The sequence below is a fragment of the Sinocyclocheilus rhinocerous genome, unplaced genomic scaffold (assembly GCF_001515625.1).
Source record: "Sinocyclocheilus rhinocerous isolate Xijiao unplaced genomic scaffold, SAMN03320098_v1.1 scaffold4319, whole genome shotgun sequence".
In the NCBI taxonomy this organism is placed as follows: Eukaryota; Metazoa; Chordata; class Actinopteri; order Cypriniformes; family Cyprinidae; genus Sinocyclocheilus; species Sinocyclocheilus rhinocerous.
This window is the reverse complement of record NW_015658510.1, coordinates 197,498-217,306: the sequence shown is the minus strand read 5'-3', so window position 1 is coordinate 217,306 and position 19,809 is coordinate 197,498. Positions and strand designations below refer to the sequence as shown.

The window sequence follows — 19,809 nt, the reverse complement described above, 5'->3', positions numbered from 1 at the left end:
TTTCCTTCAGTTTAAGACGTATGTCTGTTTGTATAAGCAGTGATAATGTGATGCGGTACTTTTGATGATAATTGCAATGGTACAGTAGGCTATATTTGTGTTATGAACACTGCATATCTGTTTAGATCATGTAATATAAATCTTAGAGTAAACACTGTTCAACAGAAGATTCATGTGCAATCCGTACAGTCTCTAACGTTTTATTGAAACAAACTCTTGAGATTATATACATTACATTAACATTCAATAAAATAATAGTTTCAGAATAAATACAGCAGCACTCTTAAATATGTTAAATGCATTCAGGGAGTCCATAAAGACATCATGTCTAATGTGAGGTAGACATCTGGTTTAAATACATAGTCAAATATCATAAAGCAATCAACATTGAGCTCACAAACAAATGGAACTGTTTACAGACTAATATCGGTTACTAACAGACTAACAGATACAGACTAATAACTTATGCTGTGCAAAAACAGTTATACTGAATTAAAGTGGTCAGGAAAAACCACAGCGAACACAGACGGAGGCAGAATCATAACATCATATGCTATAGAACGAACGTCGTTTACGTGGAGCGTAAAGATTTCATCTCTGAGCTTCTGAAGACCGAGATCGGGATCTTGCTGAGGTGGAGTTCTGCTGATTGCTTCTAGTTCATATTCATTCTGGTAGGATTCTGTCAAAAACTAGTTCATAAATATTAGTCACATACATAAGAATAAATATGGTATGGAAGGAAACATAAGTGAAGTGAGCTGTAGCTTCAGTTCAGTGCGTGAGCTCCTGCGGACACTGGGAATCAGACGCCAGATCCACACGGATTCTATTCCCGTTCCAGGACGACACACACCAGCATCGGGGAGGCTGGGCCTCCAGAGACGTCTCACACTGACAGACAGAGAAGAGTTAGTGTGACAGACAGAGTTAGTGTGACAGAAAGAGTTAGTGTGACAGACAGACAGAGTTAGTGTGCTGTTTCAGGGTCAGGACAGACACGCACCTGCTGGGCCTTGTAGAATCCGTGCTTGTCACAGTTGGGCAGGTAAAAGCTGGTGAACTTATCTCCTAACGTCTGCTGGGATTCAGCGATGAGGTCCAGAGCCGCGTGCAGCTCAGTGTGACACGGACCCTAGACAGCGAAGTCACAGAAACATGTCATGGCTCCACCAGAAGTACAAACCCCGGAACGACAATTAGTGGAACACAGATTCGAGTACACCTTAAAAATATTAGGCCAAAACTTAAGACTTGTGTATTTGAATTACATACCCATCCATTTGTGATTGATTGATTGATCAGATTTATGTAATAGTCCTAATAAACTAAATGTGTCTTAAATATGCAATAACCAGGTTTATGTATTTATCATCAATAAATCTAATTTGTCTCATACATTTAAGTTAATTATTGATTTTACAATGAACATATTTATGCTGATTCTAAGCAATTTGAAAAATTGAATTTTGAAAATCAAATAGATAAAAATCATAAACTCACGAGTTTTTAATTAATTAATTTAAAAAATTTTGAGTGCAGAAATTTGAATAATGTATGACCGACAAAACAGTAAAACATCATGTTAGTATAGAGGTGTTTTTTTAATATTTTGAATTCGATTTTTTTTTTTAAATAAAACCATTTTAAAAAATAAAATAATATTAATTTTAACTAAAATTGTAGTAATTTTGTTGTGTGTTTTTGCCATTTTTATTTATTATTATTATTATTTTTTTTTTAAATATGTCTATATAGTTTCTATCAATTTTTATTTCCGTTTCAGTTTGTTATTTTACTACATCGTTAAACTGCTGAGAAATGTTGCTTTGGCAACTACCTAAAATAAAATAAGTTTAAGTGTTTAAGTTTCCAGTTAAAAAATTTTTTATATATAGTTGTAGTTTAACTTTAATAACCCTGTGACAAATATGTAACATTTAAATTTATTAGTTTATGTTAAAACTGTGAAATCCAAAAGGATGGACATTTTATATGCAATTCAAATACATAAATCTTAAATTTAGGCCTAATTTTTGTTGAGTGTAGATAAATTTTGGGTGAACTATTCCTTTCACAAATACAAAGCAAACAGCTTTAAAAGTGTAGAAATTCAACAGCTTCAGCCAATAAATGTGAAGCTCTTTCCTGAACCATTACTGGATCTGCTGGTTTCAGTACCAGTTGGATCAGTTTCTTGCGGATGGCGTTGACTTTAGCCTTGATGCTCTCCTGTGCCTCCGCTGCGTCCCGCGGGTCCAGCGGCCGGTTGAGGCCCAGCAGGTAATGCAGGGAGCCCTGGTCAGACGTGACGTCCGGCTCATCTAGAAACACATTCAGAGACGAACATGAGTCCTGTGACCAATGACCTGTTGAGCACACACTCACTAATCAGAAAGGCACCTTCTGTGCGGTCGTCCTCAGTGCAGACGGCGTGTCCGCGGGTCAGAGCGTGCAGCGGCCGCGGGTCGCCGGGTCTCGGGACGCAGCGCAGGCCGGCGCCGCAGTGAGCCGTATAAACACCGCAGGACTCTCCTTTCTTCAGCGCGCAGGACGAGCAGCATCCGCAGCCCGGCTCTCGCAGCACCTCCGGACAGTCCGAGGACACGGCGGGGCAGGAGTCCAGCTGCTCCGGAGAGCATGGAGCACAGCGGATGGGTTCAGGCCCGATCACCGGAGAAAGATCCGCCGGACAGACGAGGACGCTCACCAACAACACCAACACACACAGCCTTCTCATAGCAGAACCAGAGATGTGCTGAAGCCAATATCTGCTGCTGTATGTCAGATCTGCTCTCGGTGCGTGTGTGCCGTGTTTTATACCGTGATATGATGACCTCAGAGGAGTTAATCATTGACACAGCGCTCGCCTGTATTAATTATGCTGTTTTCAGTGCACTGGTTTGCTCTGGTTGCGCAGATGTCAATATTTACTCTAGAACGAAGTGTGCGATACGGAACAACGCAACATCTCTGACCCGTTTCACCAATAACAGGTTCATGATGCTGCTGTTTATCATCTGCACTCTCAGAAAGTTAATTCTGGGGTGACACCTTTTCAAAAGTTACTATTATGCATCATTTAGGTACTGATATGTTCACTTCAGGTGCTAAAATGCACCTTTAAGATACTAATACGGTAATAAGGTACAAAGGTGTTCCTTTTGAAAAGGTACTGTCCCAGTGACAGCTTTTGTATCTTGATTTCTGAGAGTGTGTGTAATAATGTAGCATGTAATTAGAGATTAAAACACATATTTGCCTGTCACACAACAGGAGTTATGAGAGCATGTCTCAGATGTGTTTTTGACCACACTTTGAGCTGGGTTACAAAAACAAGGTCATGTGGTCATTGCATAACAGGACGGGTTAATCTGAGGTCTTCAGCCATCATAACATGCTTTTCATGAGGTGCCTGTGCAGTAATTAAGGGTTCCTGGTGTAGTATTAGTCCAACTTTGGACACTAAGATCACAAGATGCTTTAGGCTCAACCAATAGCTCAAGTCCGTTTGAAGACATCAGATTCATTAATGATTGAATCAAGCTTTAATGGTGAGCACATCTTATGAGTTCAAGCTTTGCTTGTCATCTCAAACAAATACGGCTGATGTTCTTCAGGATTGCTGTAGGTCCATCAGTGCCTATACGCACACATGCCACGAGCACATCATTTACACAACACCCACACAAGTCCAGCCATAGATTGTGCAAGAAGAACGAAAACAGGCCACTGGAGATGGAGAATTAAACTTCTGACTTTGACTTTGGTTTGCGAAATAAAATATGGAAAAATTACTAATACAAATGACGACCTCAGATGTCAAGAGAGACGAAATTCTCAGCAGAAGATGTGTCTGCTGTGTCCACTTCCCTTCGGGTACCCTAGCAACCGCATAGCAACACCCTAGCAACCGCCCTGGGTACCCTGGACTCTGTCTCAGGATCTTCATTCAACGGTCAGCTCGTGTGTCGTGGCCACGCATCAGATTGACCTGCAGAAACACAGATTAAACCAGTGATGCCCAAAGACGGCCTTTGAGCTGCCCCACAATGCCAAAAATAAGAAGAAACATGCCATTGAAGCATGTCTTCATTTCTAATTTATATTTTTGTTTGTTTTATTTTTGCATTGTGAACAATTTAAGCAAACAACATAAAATGTGTTAAAAGCAATAACCTTTAAATAGTGTTTTAATCAAAACAAGAAATCTGGGCATTTCAATGTTTTAGAAACATTTCAAAACAAAACCAAACAATGTTCCCATAATTAATTAACGCTCTTTTTTTAAACTTGGGGCACCTAGATATTTCTCTAAACACACTACACGTTAACTTAGCAGTTTAACCCAGAGATGTGAGCGCTGCTGACCCGTTGGCTTCAGTGTGTTTCTATATGAACGCTACGGCGTTTGGTTGGATCTCACACACCCTGAGAGACGACTGCAGGACTGAATGATCTGCTGAGATAGACGAGGATTTTCTGGTATCTAGCAGGTTGCTATGAGCTCTGCTCTTCAACGAGAACGTCCTTCAGCTGCTTAAATAATACAAAAAAACAATTGTTTAAAATCTAAAATGTCAGGGTGATACAACTGTCCTGAAATCATAATGAGAAAAGAACGAAAATTAAAAATGAAATTCCTGAAAAGTAAGTAGTTTGGCATTTGCATTTATTTTTAATTCTTGGAAAAAATATTTTATCAAAACAGCTTCACTGCTCATTAATATTTTAAAAAGTTGTGTGCTGCGACTAAAAATTAAAAATGAAATTCCTGAAAAGTAAGTAGTTTGGCATTTGCATTTATTTTTAATTCTTGGAAAAAATATTTTATCAAAACAGCTTCACTGCTCATTAATATTTTAAAAAGTCGTGTGCTGCGACTACTGAAAGATGCATAAGATGATCCTGAGGATTGTCTCTTCAAATATCAGACAAAGAATATCAGGCAAAGTTAGCTCAGTTTAGATTGTGCAACTGCTCAAGCATAACGTTACATTGACAGTTCTCTTAAATTGTATAAAAATTGTGCATTTCTAAGAACTTGGCACATGAAAGATGATGAAAACACACTTACAAATGAGTCAATATTGTGTATATGTTTTTGATGACTGACACGTTTACAAATAGCCTTTTCTTCCGCATTTATTTTAAGTGTAATAATGCATGTAGAATCTGATTAAATATCTGCAACATCACAGCGTGATTCATTACTGAATCCATTTAGTGCAGTGGTTCTTAATCCTGGTCAGGGACCCACTGCTCTGCACGTTTCTCCCTTATTTGACACACCTGATTCAGATCATCAGCTCGTTAGGAGAGAGATCCATGAGCTGAACTGAGCCTCTCAAATAAGGGAGACATAAAAATGTGTGAGATCCGCAAGAGCAGGAGAACCTAAGAACCACTGATTTAGTGTGATCATGTTCTCATTATGAATGTGGAGAGATGGAATCCAGTGACTCGAGTCAGCATCGCTGTCATTAATATGACATTAAGTCATTGAGAATTAATTAATATGACAGCAGAAGTGTGTAAAGGGGTTTGGTCTTGTAATGCTGGGGTGAATGCAGACAACAAGAGAGGATCCAAATGCAGACATAAATTTCAACAATAAATATCATCATCATCAGATACAACACACAGGAACTAGGAAACATAAAAAACAGAACTGATCAAACTCAACAAGCAGCCATAGAAAGACAAGACCAGACGATAAACACAGGAATCATAGGGCTTATAAACATGGGGTTAAGAGGACTGACTAGATGCACCAGCAAACAATCCAGGGAACAAAGCAAAACTACAAACTAAAAGACTACAAAACAAGTACACACGGAACACAAACAGGAACGACACATTTATGCCTTAAGTGTCACACAAACAGGAAATCACTAAACCGTTGTACTTCAATACTCGCTTTATTACAAAATCTTATATTGCTCAGGTTTGCACTGTTCAAAGGACAGTATATCATACATCGTTGTATTTACAAAATACACTTCTGAATATCAAAGAGCTAAAAGGCAACTGACTTCAATCACCGCAAGCGTGTCAAATAAGGCAAGAATACTGTATTGACAGTACAAGAGAGCGACTGAGAGATCGATTCATACCCTGAAGAAAAGCGTCATGATTCAAAACATCAGCATGAAAATAAACATTTGCCATAGAAATATAGAAAGAGTCATTGTTTCTCCTCACAAACAGTCTCAGAGTTTTGTGCTTGTAAACACACACCAGTCTACAGAGATCTGTGTGTGTGTGTGTGTGTGTGTGTGTGACGCAGCGTTCCTCATGGGCGGGTTGTTGACCTCCGTGTCAGTAGATGGTCACTGTACTCTTGTGCCCACATAGACTACACATAACTGACCTCGTTAACATCAAGCCATCCGCCTCACTCAGGTAACAGTCTCATCATGAGTCTGCACATAGCTCTCTAACAGCATAAAGCATAGTATTTGATAGTTTCAGTCACGTTTCATCTGCATGTGAATGTGATGCTGATATTATTACAGTGAATGCTGATGACAGAATCGTGTCCGATCATTGCACTTCAGATTGAGATTCGATATAATTGGCACATGTTCAGCCTGTGGAGGTTTGTCCCTGCTAATCACACACTTTATCACTACATACACACACCTGACACCACACTGACAATCAATCTGAGATTCAAAACATCCTTTAAATCATTTAAATAAAGTTACAACATTTAATGAATAGCCAGCTGACAAAAATAAGTTCTACGAGCGTTATGTTAACATTCCCGTTAAGGTATGAAAAAGATATTTGTAATAAAAAATTCAAATAAAAGTCAAAAATGTGAAACTGAATGCAGTGTCAGATGTTTGGACTCCACAGTATGCATGAATATAGATGTCAGATTTTTGTTTATAGTTTCAGAACAGTCTGTCAGAGTGACTGCAGCCGAGGATGATGATGATGATGATGATGAAGAAGCTTTCTTTAGGCTGTTATCAAACTCCCTGATTTCTCTTGTTCTATATACACATGCTGCTTTGAAACAGTTTATACTTATATATTTATAATATTATTATTATTTTCTGAAATCAGAGTACAGGTGTAAATGTGTCATCAAGATAGAGCTCTTTGATTTCTCCAGTCTCGCTCTGTCACGTGATGAAGATGAAGAGTGTGTGAGAGTGAATGAATACGAAATCACAATCTAGTGCACTGATGCAGAGCATGTCCTGCTTCTATTGCTGCTCTATGAGTTATAAATGCATCTCATTCACACGCTATCACACTCATTCAAATGCACTGGAGAGTTCAATACAAAAAATACACAAACTCTGATCGTAAGAACATCTACTATGTACAGCTCATATAAGAAGTTGGCATAAAACTTGAGAGATGACACATTGCTGAAGATCATGCGAGGCTCTGAACGCTCCTGCAGCGCGACAGAATCAGCGTGGAATGGCATTCCCAAGCCCAAATTCCATGATTCGACTGGGAAAGAAATGCAGGACAGTACCTGAATTTATCCAGAAGAACTGATAAAAGTGACCAAAGAAGACGGTCTTTAAAAGAGCGTGCAGTGAAGATCCGTTCACGTGTTTTGAGAAGGTGAATAAAGGGAAGACGGTTCATTCTTTCCACCTGCAGACGTTATCCTCTTCTGTGTCTTTAATGGTAAAGAAGTGTGTGTGTCGTGTGCGACCGGTCCTACATCTCTCCCTCTTTGCCCTCCTGCTCTTCTCCGACCGTAGGCACATGAGCGGCGCTGTGTCCGCGTGTCCCAGGAGAGCTGCTGCTCACGAATCCCGAGGCCACAGACGAGGTGCTGCTGGAGCGGGCGATGGCGTGAACCCTGCGCTCCAGGCCGCCGGTGTGATGCGGTGCTCGGTTCCCCGCGTCCTGCGCTTTACCCTCCAGGAAATATGTGAGCATCTGACCTTTGCCCTTCACGCTGACATTGCCACGACACACCAGATCATAGTCGCTCTGAAGCAGACGGTACGCTTCCTCCGTCACCTGGAAGATCATGCATATTCAAATCAATACACTACACATACACATTCATTTGTGCATGCTTGTGTAATTATGTAGGCATATTCCAGGTCCATATTAACATGCACTGTAGGTTATTTAGCATTATAAAACAGATAGTTCCGGTGCTTGATTCTGATTGGCTGAGCCGCATTCGAAGCTGTTGTAAATGACTCTACAAAGTAACATACACCTTTGTTTACTTCTGTGTGTTGCTCGGCAACCACTTTGTTGCAACCACAACTGTTTCTGAGGAGCTACATTGTTTGGTGGAAGAATACTGTTTTTATTAATATCATTACACTTTATTTGCTCTGTTTTATTCTGTGAAACCTTACTACGTATATGGAATAACCGTTTTATAAAAGCAATAAGCCCCGTGAAGTCGTGGTTTACAGTGAATTTGTAACAGCTAAGAATTTATGTTATAAATTCACTGTAAACCACAGCTTCTTGGGGCTTATTGCTTTATAAAGAAATAAAGCCAGTTCAGAACCATGTTTTATCATGACATAATGAGCACAAATTCTCACTACTGTTATGCCTATGTATGTTTTACTGAGGTTGTTAGTAAGTCCTATTATTATCAATGGCTAAATCATCACAAATGAAAGAAGGTACAATAAATGCTACATGATGTATACATTTAATTAAAAATAAATTTAATAAAAAAATTTTTGCATTACAATAATGACCCTTCCAGGGGGAAAATACTTTATTGCTATGCAAACAACATCACACTATAAAAATGTAAATAGTCCTAAAAACAGGCTTTACATTCTTCATGCAAAATGTATTTTTTCTTTTGATTTTGACATTTGACATGGGCATGTTTTTGGTGAAATTCACCCATGAAAACATGTATCATATATCATATGCACTCTAAAAACTTAAACTATGATGTGAAACATTTTACATTAAAAATACTGAGTGAATTTTAAAGGAGTAAAATCAATTAAATATAGCATATAAATTGAGTAAATGCAAGTAAAAATTGCAGTGAATCTGAATAACTATTTTTGTGACAATGACAAATAAAATTGAGTAGACGCAAAAAGTTACGCTAACTCAAATATTTTGAATTTAAAACCAATATTTAAAATTCATGTGACCTTATTTCATTTGAATCTTAATTATTAACACATCTCCTGCTATATTTATTTTGTGCAAAAACACTTAATTTCAACATTAACTCTCCTTAAAGTCTGTATCAAAGCATGCTGGGAAATCCGTTTTTTAGGCATTTATTTAGGTATGTCCAGCTCTCAGAGAATGCATGCATTATTGTGATATTCACAGTCACAGAATTATCTTTAGACTGACTGTAGTACCTGTATCTTCCCAGGCACTCCGGTGCTGTCCATGCGGCTGGCCACGTTCACCGTGTTTCCCCAGATATCATACTGCGGCCGGCGGGCCCCGATGACCCCGGCCACCACCGGACCCACATTAATACCTGAGCATTCACACATAAAGCATCAGAAAACATCCAGAACATTCACTGAGGATACAGAGCCAGCAGAAGGGTTGTGAAAACGTCCTTTACAAATGGTAGGAAAACTGCAGGTTTGCTGAGGGAGTTGCTCTGTAGACGGCAGTGTAAATGTATAAGAGCTTACCCACTCTCAAGACAAAATCATTATATGACTGATAGTTGATTTCATCGAGAACGTCAAACATCTCGATGGCGAAGTCTGCGATGGTGCTCAGGTGCTCAGCAGGGGATTTCTTTGCCTGTAAAGGAGTAAATGAATCATGTTCTCAGATGCTCTGTAAGTATTACTCTGCATTATGTCCAGTGTAGCTGAATCAGTGACCTTGGTTCCGATGGTGGGCACCAAACCCACCGCTGCCATGTACGTGCTGCCGATGGTCTTGATCTTCTCAATGTCTTTATAACACTCGTTATCCATCAGCTGCAACACGGAGATGAAATGGTTTCAGAGCAGGGTTGAAAAAAAAAAGTTGCTTGAAATAAAATCAATGTTAACTGAAACAGTGTTATTTTAGTATCATTGAGATACTATTATAATATTTGTTAATATTTTGAATTAGATTATATTTTTATATTTTCAGCTTTTATGTTCAAGTTTTATTTTTTTAAGTTTTAGTAATTTTGTTGCTTGTTTAGACATTCTTGTTTAGTTTTTGTTTTAAAATGTTTATATATTCTTTATTAAGTTTTATTCCAGATTTATTTAGTTATTTAGGTACATCAAGTTAGACTAAATAAAAATGAGAAATGTTGCCTTGTTAACTAACTGTAATAAAATAAGTTTACGTTTTTTATATTTTATTTCAGATAACATTTATTTTAAGTAATGAAAATGTGTTTTTATGGTTTTAGTTAACTATAATAACCCTGAACTGAAATGAAATAAAATAAAATATAGTGGCCAAGGCAACATTTCTCATATTCATTTAGTTGAACTTAATGTTTTAAAATAACTAAAACTTAAATAAAAATCTAGAAAAAATAACAAAAACACACAACAAAATTACTAAAACGAACTAAAATGGAAATGAAAATGGAAAATAAGCAAATAAAAATCTAATTCAAAATTTCTAAATTACAGCAAGGGAGATGACCTCGTCGAAGTCGGCGATGATCTCGTTGAGCAGCCGCAGACACTCGACACCCATGTTGTTTCCGTCCAGCTCGATGTAGAAGTCATTAAAGTTGGGAATGGAAGCGAACAGCACCCCGACCTGAGCGTAGGACTGGTAATACAGATCCTGCCACACCACAAGCACACAATCAGCTCTGGGATCATGATGCACAACATCTCCATCGAAGCTCTCAGCAGCTGATGACGAGGCGAGCTCTCACCATGTTTCTGGGGTTAGACAGCAGGAAGTGTTGAGCCACATGAACCGGCAACAGGTTGAAGAGGATTCTCTTATTGTCCAGTTTGACTTTCTCCATGCCGTCTCTCTCCTCCTCTGCCTGAACACGCACACGCGCACGCAGTCTCTCACCCCAAGGAGCGTCTGAATCCGCTGAGCTCCAGCACAGTGATGTACAGCACCAGCAGCAGCAGCAGCAGCAGGAGTTTAGACAGCCAGGACACTCGCAGGAACAGCGCCACGGTCAGCGTCCCCAGCATGCAGCACAGAAAGGCGTACTGCGCTCCTTCACACGGCAGCTCCGCCATGGTGCGGTTCAGCCCTGCGGACACGTCGATGATCACGATGGAGCGCGTGGAGTTAGTCGGCCAGAGCCACGGCATGCAGCCCACCTGACACACACACAGAGACGGGTTCTTAATGTATTCAGAACATTTCTTCTTGGTTATATTTGACCCTCTAACTCTAGCACTCTCTATTCTAAATCTAAGAAACACTTGATCCTCTAACACTAGCGTTCCCTATGTTCCCATGTGCATGTGTTTTGAATCTCTTCGATTTGATCAGACTGACTGAACCTGCACGCTAATATCAGATCAGCAGTGAGTGCAGTGATGTAAGAGTGCGTTACCACACAGGCCTGGGCCATGGCGTATATTAAGAGCACTATGAACACACTCAGGACGGTCCGGATCTGTATGCTGAGGCACCCTGGAATACACTGAGACACACAGACAGATATTAACAAACACACATGATGGAAGATCAGCTTACAAAATATGAATTAGTCAAGTTACAGTCAAGATTTACCCTTTTTTTTGCATTACCCTTTTAATGCAACTTTATATAGATATCATTTACAGCCACCGTATAAAAACCTTTACTGCACTACACGCTAAGAAAATCATATTTAGGGCCAGATTTACTAACAGCTTGCAGCTGTACAAACCATCTTTTGGCGTTAAAAACCTACTGTCAAGATTGACTGAAGACACTAAAGGCAAAGAAAATCTGTTTTTACCTGAACTCTAGTGATGTGCAGATATACGATACACACAACCAGAAAACAGATGCAGAAGACCAGCAACACCAACACGACCGTCCCCCTGAGAACAACAACACATGACATGAAAATAACCATAAATGCACAGAAGAGTGAAGACTGTGAGGACGCCTGCTTCTCACGTACACGTCAACATGAACGCATTTCCTTCATCTGCTCGGATGATGTGCTTTAGTTTCGCTGTCTGACGTGGCTATTACTGTGCTATTTAACATTTTTTGACTTCAGAGTGCCAGACATAAGGTATGGGCGTTTGTTTCTGCGCAACTGCGACTTTTTATCATGCAATTCTGACTTTTTTCCTCTGATTTTTGAGTTTACATCATGCAATTCTAACTTTTTTCCTCTGATTTTTGAGTTTACATCATGCAATTCTGACTTTTTTCCTGATTTTTGAGTTTACATCATGCAATTCTGACTTTTTTCCTCTGATTTTTGAGTTTACATCATGCAATTCTAACTTTTTTCCTCTGATTTTTGAGTTTACATCATGCAATTCTGACTTTTTTCCTGATTTTTGAGTTTACATCATGCAATTCTGACTTTTTTCCTGATTTTTGAGTTTACATCATGCAATTCTGTTTTTTTTTCTGCCATAGAATCAAAAACGAAAAAGGTAATTGCAACTTTTAAGGTTTTAAAATAAAAAACGACTTTTTATCTCACACTTCAGAATTTTTTCTCACAATTGCAGAATTTGGACTTCTCAGAATTGTGAGTTTATTTACCTAATAATCATGCTGGAACAGAAACGGAGCCTCGACAAACTGCTGTATGAATGTCTGAAACACTGCATTCTCTGGAATATCACTGTATGTGTGTCATGCGTTTGTTGTGTTTTGGTTTTGTTCTCCCTCTCACTATTTGCCTTTTTTTTTTTTTTTAGCTCTCCTTCATTGTTTGTTGAGATCTGCTTTCACTGAAATAACCAAACCTGTAACTAGAAGGAAGTGTTTCAATACGTCTGAGCATGCGTGTGTTTCTGTGTCGCTGTGATGGAGTGACGCTCTGCTGTACGTACAGTGGCATGATGAGCAGGTAGAGGATGCCGATCAGAGCCGTGAGGACGAGAGACAGAAGCACAGCGCCGGTGAAGTACTCGTCATTCAGCTGATGATACTGCAGAAACACAGCACACAGCACGCTCAAACATAAACGTGCTGAAAAACACAGACCACTTACAGCAGATCAAATACACATCATTCAGCTCGTTCCTGCAACTAACCGTGCAATTCAAACTTTCCTGAAACTTTAAAAAAGCATGTTTTGGGAACGTTCCCAGAACATTCCGTGAACCAAAATTTGGGGGATGACTGAAGTTTACACTTTGTCCTTACCAGACGTGACACAACACGACACCTGATAAAAGGTGGAACAATACCATACAAACTATGACTATATATGGTTTATTTAATGTTAAAAGGGTCTAATGTGAGTTTAAATACCTTTATAGCCATTCTAAATGTGAGATCAGATCTTGAAAATAAATGATAGGAAACAGGTACTTTTAAACTCACTGTAATCAAACAAGTGCATTCCACGACAATGAGTGCTTCAGTCATTCAGTGTGTGTTTTTTTAACAATGTTAAAATGGTTTAATAATTAGGAATTTGTTGATGTACTTTCATTTTGTTGTGAGTGCAGTGCACTTGCAGAGAGAGACCCGCCCACATGCTCTTCTGATTGGCTGATTGATTTTGTCATGTCTGGTGTGGACCATAGACTGTATAAAAACATGGACGTAGTGTCCGTGACGTCACCCGTAGGTTTCCGAAGAGCGTTTTTGAAGCCTAAAGTAGGCGGAGCCAGCCATCGCCATCTTGGCAGCGCGTCACCACTCGTCACTCCCGGATAATCGAAAATGGGCAAAGAGGCGGGAGCTGGTTGTTGAAGCCACACCCACCTAGCTCGACGGTGGTGACAGCAGCGGCAATCCACCTGTCACTCAAGTGGCCACGCCCTTAATTATGCAGAACTTTAAGGCTTAATATAATTTAAACGGATGAGTTATAAAAAAATTCACCGCCCTCACAGTTGTCATGAAGGGCAAAATTAACTATATAGACCAAAATCCTTTTTTGTACCAGGCTGTAAACATTTTTTTTTCTGCTGTAAAGTTGGGCATTTTAACATGGGGTGTCTATGGGACTGACTCTCTTTTGCAGCCAGCCTCTAGCGGCCAGTCGATGAATTGCAGTTTTAGTCACTTCCGTGTTGGTTTCACGAGAGAGAGAGGGAGGTTGCCGCTTGGTGTGGACAGACAAATTACTTGTGCACTACATTCTTATTTCATCTTATTCTGGTTAGGACTCAGTGTTGCAGTGTTTGAATGACAGAGGCTCGAGGCCCTATGTCTGTAAAACCAGTGCTTATAGTGGCGTCATATACTATAATCTGCATCATACTACAGTAACTCAGACACATGCATCAACAACAGGCCAGTTTAAGCTCCGCACGTGGCGCGGTGACACTGGCTCTCACCCTGCGCTCTCGCTCCGAGTCTCTGAAGGTGAGCGTGAGGTAGTGCAGGTCGGCCGTGTCGGACTCCGTCTGCCGGGCCTCGATCAGACGGCTGATGTAGCGGTTGACCCGTGTCCCCGGGCTGCTCGGAGCCGCGTTAGCCGCTGTGGAGGAACGGTTCCTGAGCTTCTCCGGCGCGGAGCGCAGCACCCTCCTCTGCCAATCACAGACACGATCACATGACCACATGATGAGGCTGTGAGAGTGACAGCATGACATCATTCAGCATTGATTTTCTCAGTGTATCGTACCTTGTCCCCGTCCTCACAGCTCATGACGCTGGAGAAGGGAATCTCGGCCTTGAACATCTTGCGGCAGTGCATGAGCTGCACCAGCAAGTAACACACCGTCTTAAACTTCATCTTTTTGGCAGGTTTGATGTCTGACAGGATCAGACCAGGAAAAATCTGGAAAAGAAAACAACTCAAATCATGTCAGTCATATTCACAATAATAACAGTCTGTGAAGCACAGCTATCATTTGTAAATTCATGCTGTATTCTGAAATGACACTAAGTAACTTTTTGTGGAGAATTTATAGTAACAAATAAAGCCAAACTGTACATCTACTGTACACTGAACGCTGATAATTCATTTTTGTAGTTAATGTATAGTTGACCATTGTTGTTATTTTTGTAGTTTGTTGATGACTGTGATCATATACTACGGCATGAATAAATGCACCCAAGTGACAAATTTAGGTTATAAAAACATTGTGAGAACATTGTTTTTAAAAATTGCAGTCACACTTTATTTTATGGTCCAGTTCTCACTATTAACTACGACTTTTGCCTCATTAAATCCTAACTTGCTGCTTTTTAATAGTTAAGTTTATGTGTGAGGGTTAAGGGATCTAGATTATGGTCATGCAGAATAAGGCATTAATATGTGCTTTATAAGTACTAATAAACAGCCAGTTTGCTAGCAATATGCATGCTGGTTAATAGTGAGAATCGGTCTTTAATATAAAGTGTTACCAAAATGACTAAAACATTAAAATTTCCAGTTTTCTTGTTGTGATTATAACGTTATTTAAAAGTTAGAAAATGTTTCTTGAAATATTCTACTAACTTTTCACCCAAAATATAACATTATATGTATATCAAACATTAAAGAATGTTCCATAGACATTACTAAAGAATGTTTTGTCCTGACATTGATGTATCTCTAAAACACGAGAAGGTTCCCAGTAAAGCGCACACACACCTTCCTGCGGTGAGATGGCACTATGAAGAAGGTCTCGATGTCGTGTTTGAGCAGGAACGAGTGTCTCTCGCGGCCGTTTCCCGGCTCCACCTCGTAATCTCCATTCAGACAGTCCAGCGTGGCGCGAGTGATGTGCACCTTCCTGTAGAACAAGCAGACGAGAGGACAAACAGCTCTCAGACAGCTCAGGGTTCTGGAGAGGAGTGTGATGCTGATTGCTTGAGATCCTCACCCCGGCAGTCCTCCAGCCTCCATCACGTTGGCCAGCGTCACATCATTGGACCACACGTCATACTGCCACTTTCTGAGGCCCAACACGCCACAGAGCACCCGTCCCGTGTGCAGACCCACACGCATGTTCAGATCCACCTCTGTAGCTTCAGCCACCGATCTGAAGAACACAATCACGCTCACCAGCTCAGAGTCTGAATGCAGTTTTTCTGTCACTGTCACTCACCTGATGAGCAATGAAGATTCACATGACTATACTATTTACACTAGCGATCAAACGTCTGGAATAAATCTGATTCTTTAATGTTTTTGAAAGAAGTCTCTTCTGCTCACTGAGCCTGCATTTACTTGATCAAAAATACAGTGAAATATTATTACAATCTAAAACAGCTGTTTTCTATGTGAGTATCTGTTAAACTGTAATGTATTTCTGTGATGCGCAGCTGTATTTCCAGCATCATTACTCCAGTCTTCAGTGTCACATGATCTTCAGAAATCATTCTAATATGCTGATTTGCTGCTCGAGAAACATTTCTGATTATTATCAATGTTGAAAACAGTTGTGCTGCACAATATTTGTGTGGAAACTGTGATGCATTTTATTTTTCAGGATTCACAGATGAACAGAAAGCTCAAAAGAACAGCATTTTTTTGAAATAGAAATCTTCTGAAATAAAAACACTGTCACTTTTGAGCAATTTAATGCATCTTTGATTAATTAAAAAAAAAGAAAATTGTGAATGGTAGTGTATCACGGTTTCCACAAAAATATTGTGCAGCACAACTGTTTTCAACATAATAATAATCAGAAATGTTTCTTGAGCAGCAAATCAGCATATTAGAATGATTTCTGAAGATCATGTGACACTGAAGACTGGAGTAATGATGCTGAAAATACAGCTGCGCATCACAGAAATACATTACAGTTTAACAGATATTCACATAGAAAACAGCTGTTTTAAACTGTAATAATATTTCACAATATTACTGTTTCTACTGTATTTTTAATCAAATAAATGCAGCCTTGGTGAGCAGAAGAGACTTCTAAAAAACGTTATTATTCCAGACTTCTGTAACCAGCAGGTGGCGCTGTCATCAAACTGATATGGTGCTGTCAGCAGATGGCTACTAAAGCACATATAAAGTTTTGTGTGATTTGTTGCTGGGTTCGACAAGAAACTCTGAAGCCCATTGACTGTTACAGCTCAGACAACAGCAGATGGAAGATTCTTCAAATGTTCTTTTGTGCTTCACAGAAGAGAGAACATTATTCATGTTTGAAGCCACACGAGGGAGAATAAATGATTATTTCTGGGTGGACGATCTCTTTAAGAAGTTACGTTTCGATGTCACTGTTTCCATAATGTACATGATCATGTCAGTGAGGTTTTATTTCAAAAGAAGTTTCAAAGATCAGCCCAAATACACAAAGACGGTTTGATATATGTGACCATGGAGCACAAAACCAGTCATAAGGGTCAATTTTTTTTTAATGAGATTAGATTTATTAGATTTATTAGAATAAATCTAATAAAATTAGATTTATACATCATCTGAAAGTTGAATAAATAATCTTTCCATTGATGTATGGTTTGTTAGGATAGGACAATATTTGAAAATCTGGAATCTGAGGGTGCAAAAAAATCTAAATATTGAGAAAATCATCTTTAAAGTTGTTCAAATGAAGTTCTTAGCAATGCATATTACTAATCAAAAATTAAGTTTTGATATATTTACGGTAGGAAATTTACTAAATATCTTCATGGAACATGATCTTTACTTAATATCCTAATGATTTTTGGCATAAAAGAAAAATGTATAATTTTGACCCATACTATGTATTGTTGGCTATTGCTACAAATATACCCCAGCGACTTAACACTGCTTTTGTGCTGCAGGGACACATATGAGAAATCTTTCAACAGCTTTTTTCCACACGGTTCTGATGATGATTTGGTGAAGATTCAACAGTCACTCTAGGAACAGTACATTTCATAACATTCATAATCATAATTCAGATTGTCACTGAAACAATCCTCAGACACATCAGCACTGAAGCTTGTGGAAATCTCCTCACAGGAGCGACTGGGGAAGCAGTATACGTGTATATATGCACATATACGTGTGACTGAACACCAGATTTACAGAGGAACTCATCATGCTGCTGCCCTTGAGAAGAGCCTCCATCAGCGGCTCACACTCACGTGATGGTGTCGATCATGTCCAGACCCATCTCCACGCAGCAGTGAGCGTGATCCGTCTTGGGCTGCGTCAGGCCAGACACACAGTAGTAGCAGTCGCCCAGAATCTTGATCCGCCGGCAGTGATTCTCCTGCAGATGAACAGAGGAGGGAAAGCTTTACAGCTGCAACTCTGCGCCTGATGCACACCACGAGCGTCAGCAGATATAAGGACTGTCATGCTTGATTTGATGTGATTTCTGACAACAGTATCAGTGTACATTCACTCTGCATATCTCTGTTTGTCGAGCCTCTGTTGAAACTATTGGCAATTATGTCTTGAGCTTCTTGTACAGGGTTCATATGAGCGCAGCTTGAGTCCTGCGGTGCAAGTTCAACTTTGATGTGATACCTTGAAAAATATCAATATTCAATACTGTTTTTGATACATGGTGAAAAGCTGCTACAACATTAAGTGTATAACAACAGTATCCAAGTAAGACATTTTTGTACATTTTAAAGTTAAATCTGCTGCAATGTGATGTGATAGTCTCTCAGTCCACATCACATTCACATTAGATTTTAGCAAGCCAGATAATTTAAATATAATAATAAATAATCTTATAATGTTATTATTACTAGTATTATCTCTAAGACATAAATATGTTATATTGTAATACAACTGTGCTTTAAAATAAAAAGTGAATATTTCATTATTTTATCTTACAGTAGAAAATTACAATACTTATGTCTTAATTACGTTATTTGCAAGAGTTAAAGCCTTTTAATTTTGGCAGACATCCAGCCAAATGCTTTAATCAACTGTTCAATATTATGTGAATGTGAAAATAAAGCACTGTCGGAGAGAAAGGAAATGTAGCTGGTATCTGTGCTTCGATACTGTAGAAAAGCTATATTGAACCATTTTAAATATTTCAGTAAAAATCAACATTTTTGACAAAGCTACCACAGTCTCACAGTAAATCTCTCGTTCACGCCGTGTCTGGGGCTTGTTGATTATAACGGAAGCGCTCTGGCTCTGTTCTTTCACTTGAAGTGTTTATTAGGTGTTACACAATCTACATACAATCCCAGCTTTTCACTGGGTTTCTGCAGCTGAGGTTTCTTCATGTTCAGACTCATCAGGATGGCTGTCACTACTGAAAATGCTACAGACAGATCTGCTGAATTCTGCAGTCCTCATACTTCATGTGCAGCTTTTCTCCAGTTTTCTCTTTATATCTGAGACTGGTTTGCAGCATGTAGATTCTGTAGTTTCACTGATTTACATTAATAGCACTTTATTGTCCATATTCACATCCAAACAAAATTCTTTATTACGTTTACATTTATGCATTTAACAGATGCCTTTATCCAAAGTGACTTACAATAGGGGAAGTTGTGGTCTAATGGTTAGAGAGTCGGACTCGTAACCCAAAGGTTGCAGGTTCGAGTCTCGTGCCGGCAGGGATTGTAGGTGGGGGGAGTGAATGTACAGCTCTCTCCCACCTTCAATACCACGACTGAGGTGCCCTTGAGCAAGGCACCGAACCCCCAACTGCTCCCGGTGTGTGTTCACGGTGTGTGTGTGTTCACTGCTGTGTGTGTGCACTTTGGATGGGTTAAATGCAGAGCACTAATTCCAAGTATGGGTCACCATACCTGGCCACACGTCACGTCACTAAAAGTCACAAAAAAGCTTGAGAAGAGAAGAATCTATCTGAGTGTTTTAAACCAGCAGAAGCA

At 39.4% G+C, this 19,809-nt stretch overlaps 2 protein-coding genes across 2 annotated transcripts in view; both read right to left on the bottom strand.

Annotated features, from left to right (window-relative positions):
• Nucleotides 1-186: 186 nt before the first annotated feature.
• Nucleotides 187-2,830, bottom strand: igfbp1b (insulin-like growth factor binding protein 1b). The gene is made up of 4 exons (XM_016530612.1): nt 2,404-2,830; nt 2,182-2,324; nt 1,007-1,135; nt 187-894 (listed from the first exon to the last, which is right to left on the bottom strand). The coding sequence occupies exons 1-4, from the start codon at nt 2,738-2,740 to the stop codon at nt 775-777; spliced, it is 729 nt and encodes a 242-aa protein (XP_016386098.1). The 5' UTR covers nt 2,741-2,830; the 3' UTR covers nt 187-774.
• Nucleotides 2,831-5,273: 2,443 nt separating this feature from the next.
• Nucleotides 5,274-19,809, bottom strand: part of adcy1b (adenylate cyclase 1b) — a 41,359-nt gene continuing 26,823 nt past the window's right edge. Inside the window, exons 5-19 of the mRNA XM_016530592.1 lie at nt 18,088-18,215; nt 15,885-16,043; nt 15,653-15,794; nt 14,699-14,854; nt 14,409-14,603; nt 12,948-13,045; nt 11,885-11,969; nt 11,495-11,584; nt 11,031-11,255; nt 10,847-10,990; nt 10,606-10,752; nt 9,834-9,932; nt 9,636-9,750; nt 9,348-9,472; nt 5,274-8,001 (exon numbers count right to left, since the gene is read on the bottom strand). Of these exons, the coding sequence (XP_016386078.1) occupies nt 7,693-8,001; nt 9,348-9,472; nt 9,636-9,750; nt 9,834-9,932; nt 10,606-10,752; nt 10,847-10,990; nt 11,031-11,255; nt 11,495-11,584; nt 11,885-11,969; nt 12,948-13,045; nt 14,409-14,603; nt 14,699-14,854; nt 15,653-15,794; nt 15,885-16,043; nt 18,088-18,215 (2,217 nt within the window). The 3' untranslated portion in view covers nt 5,274-7,692. The remainder of the gene's footprint in view (nt 8,002-9,347; nt 9,473-9,635; nt 9,751-9,833; nt 9,933-10,605; nt 10,753-10,846; nt 10,991-11,030; nt 11,256-11,494; nt 11,585-11,884; nt 11,970-12,947; nt 13,046-14,408; nt 14,604-14,698; nt 14,855-15,652; nt 15,795-15,884; nt 16,044-18,087; nt 18,216-19,809) is intronic.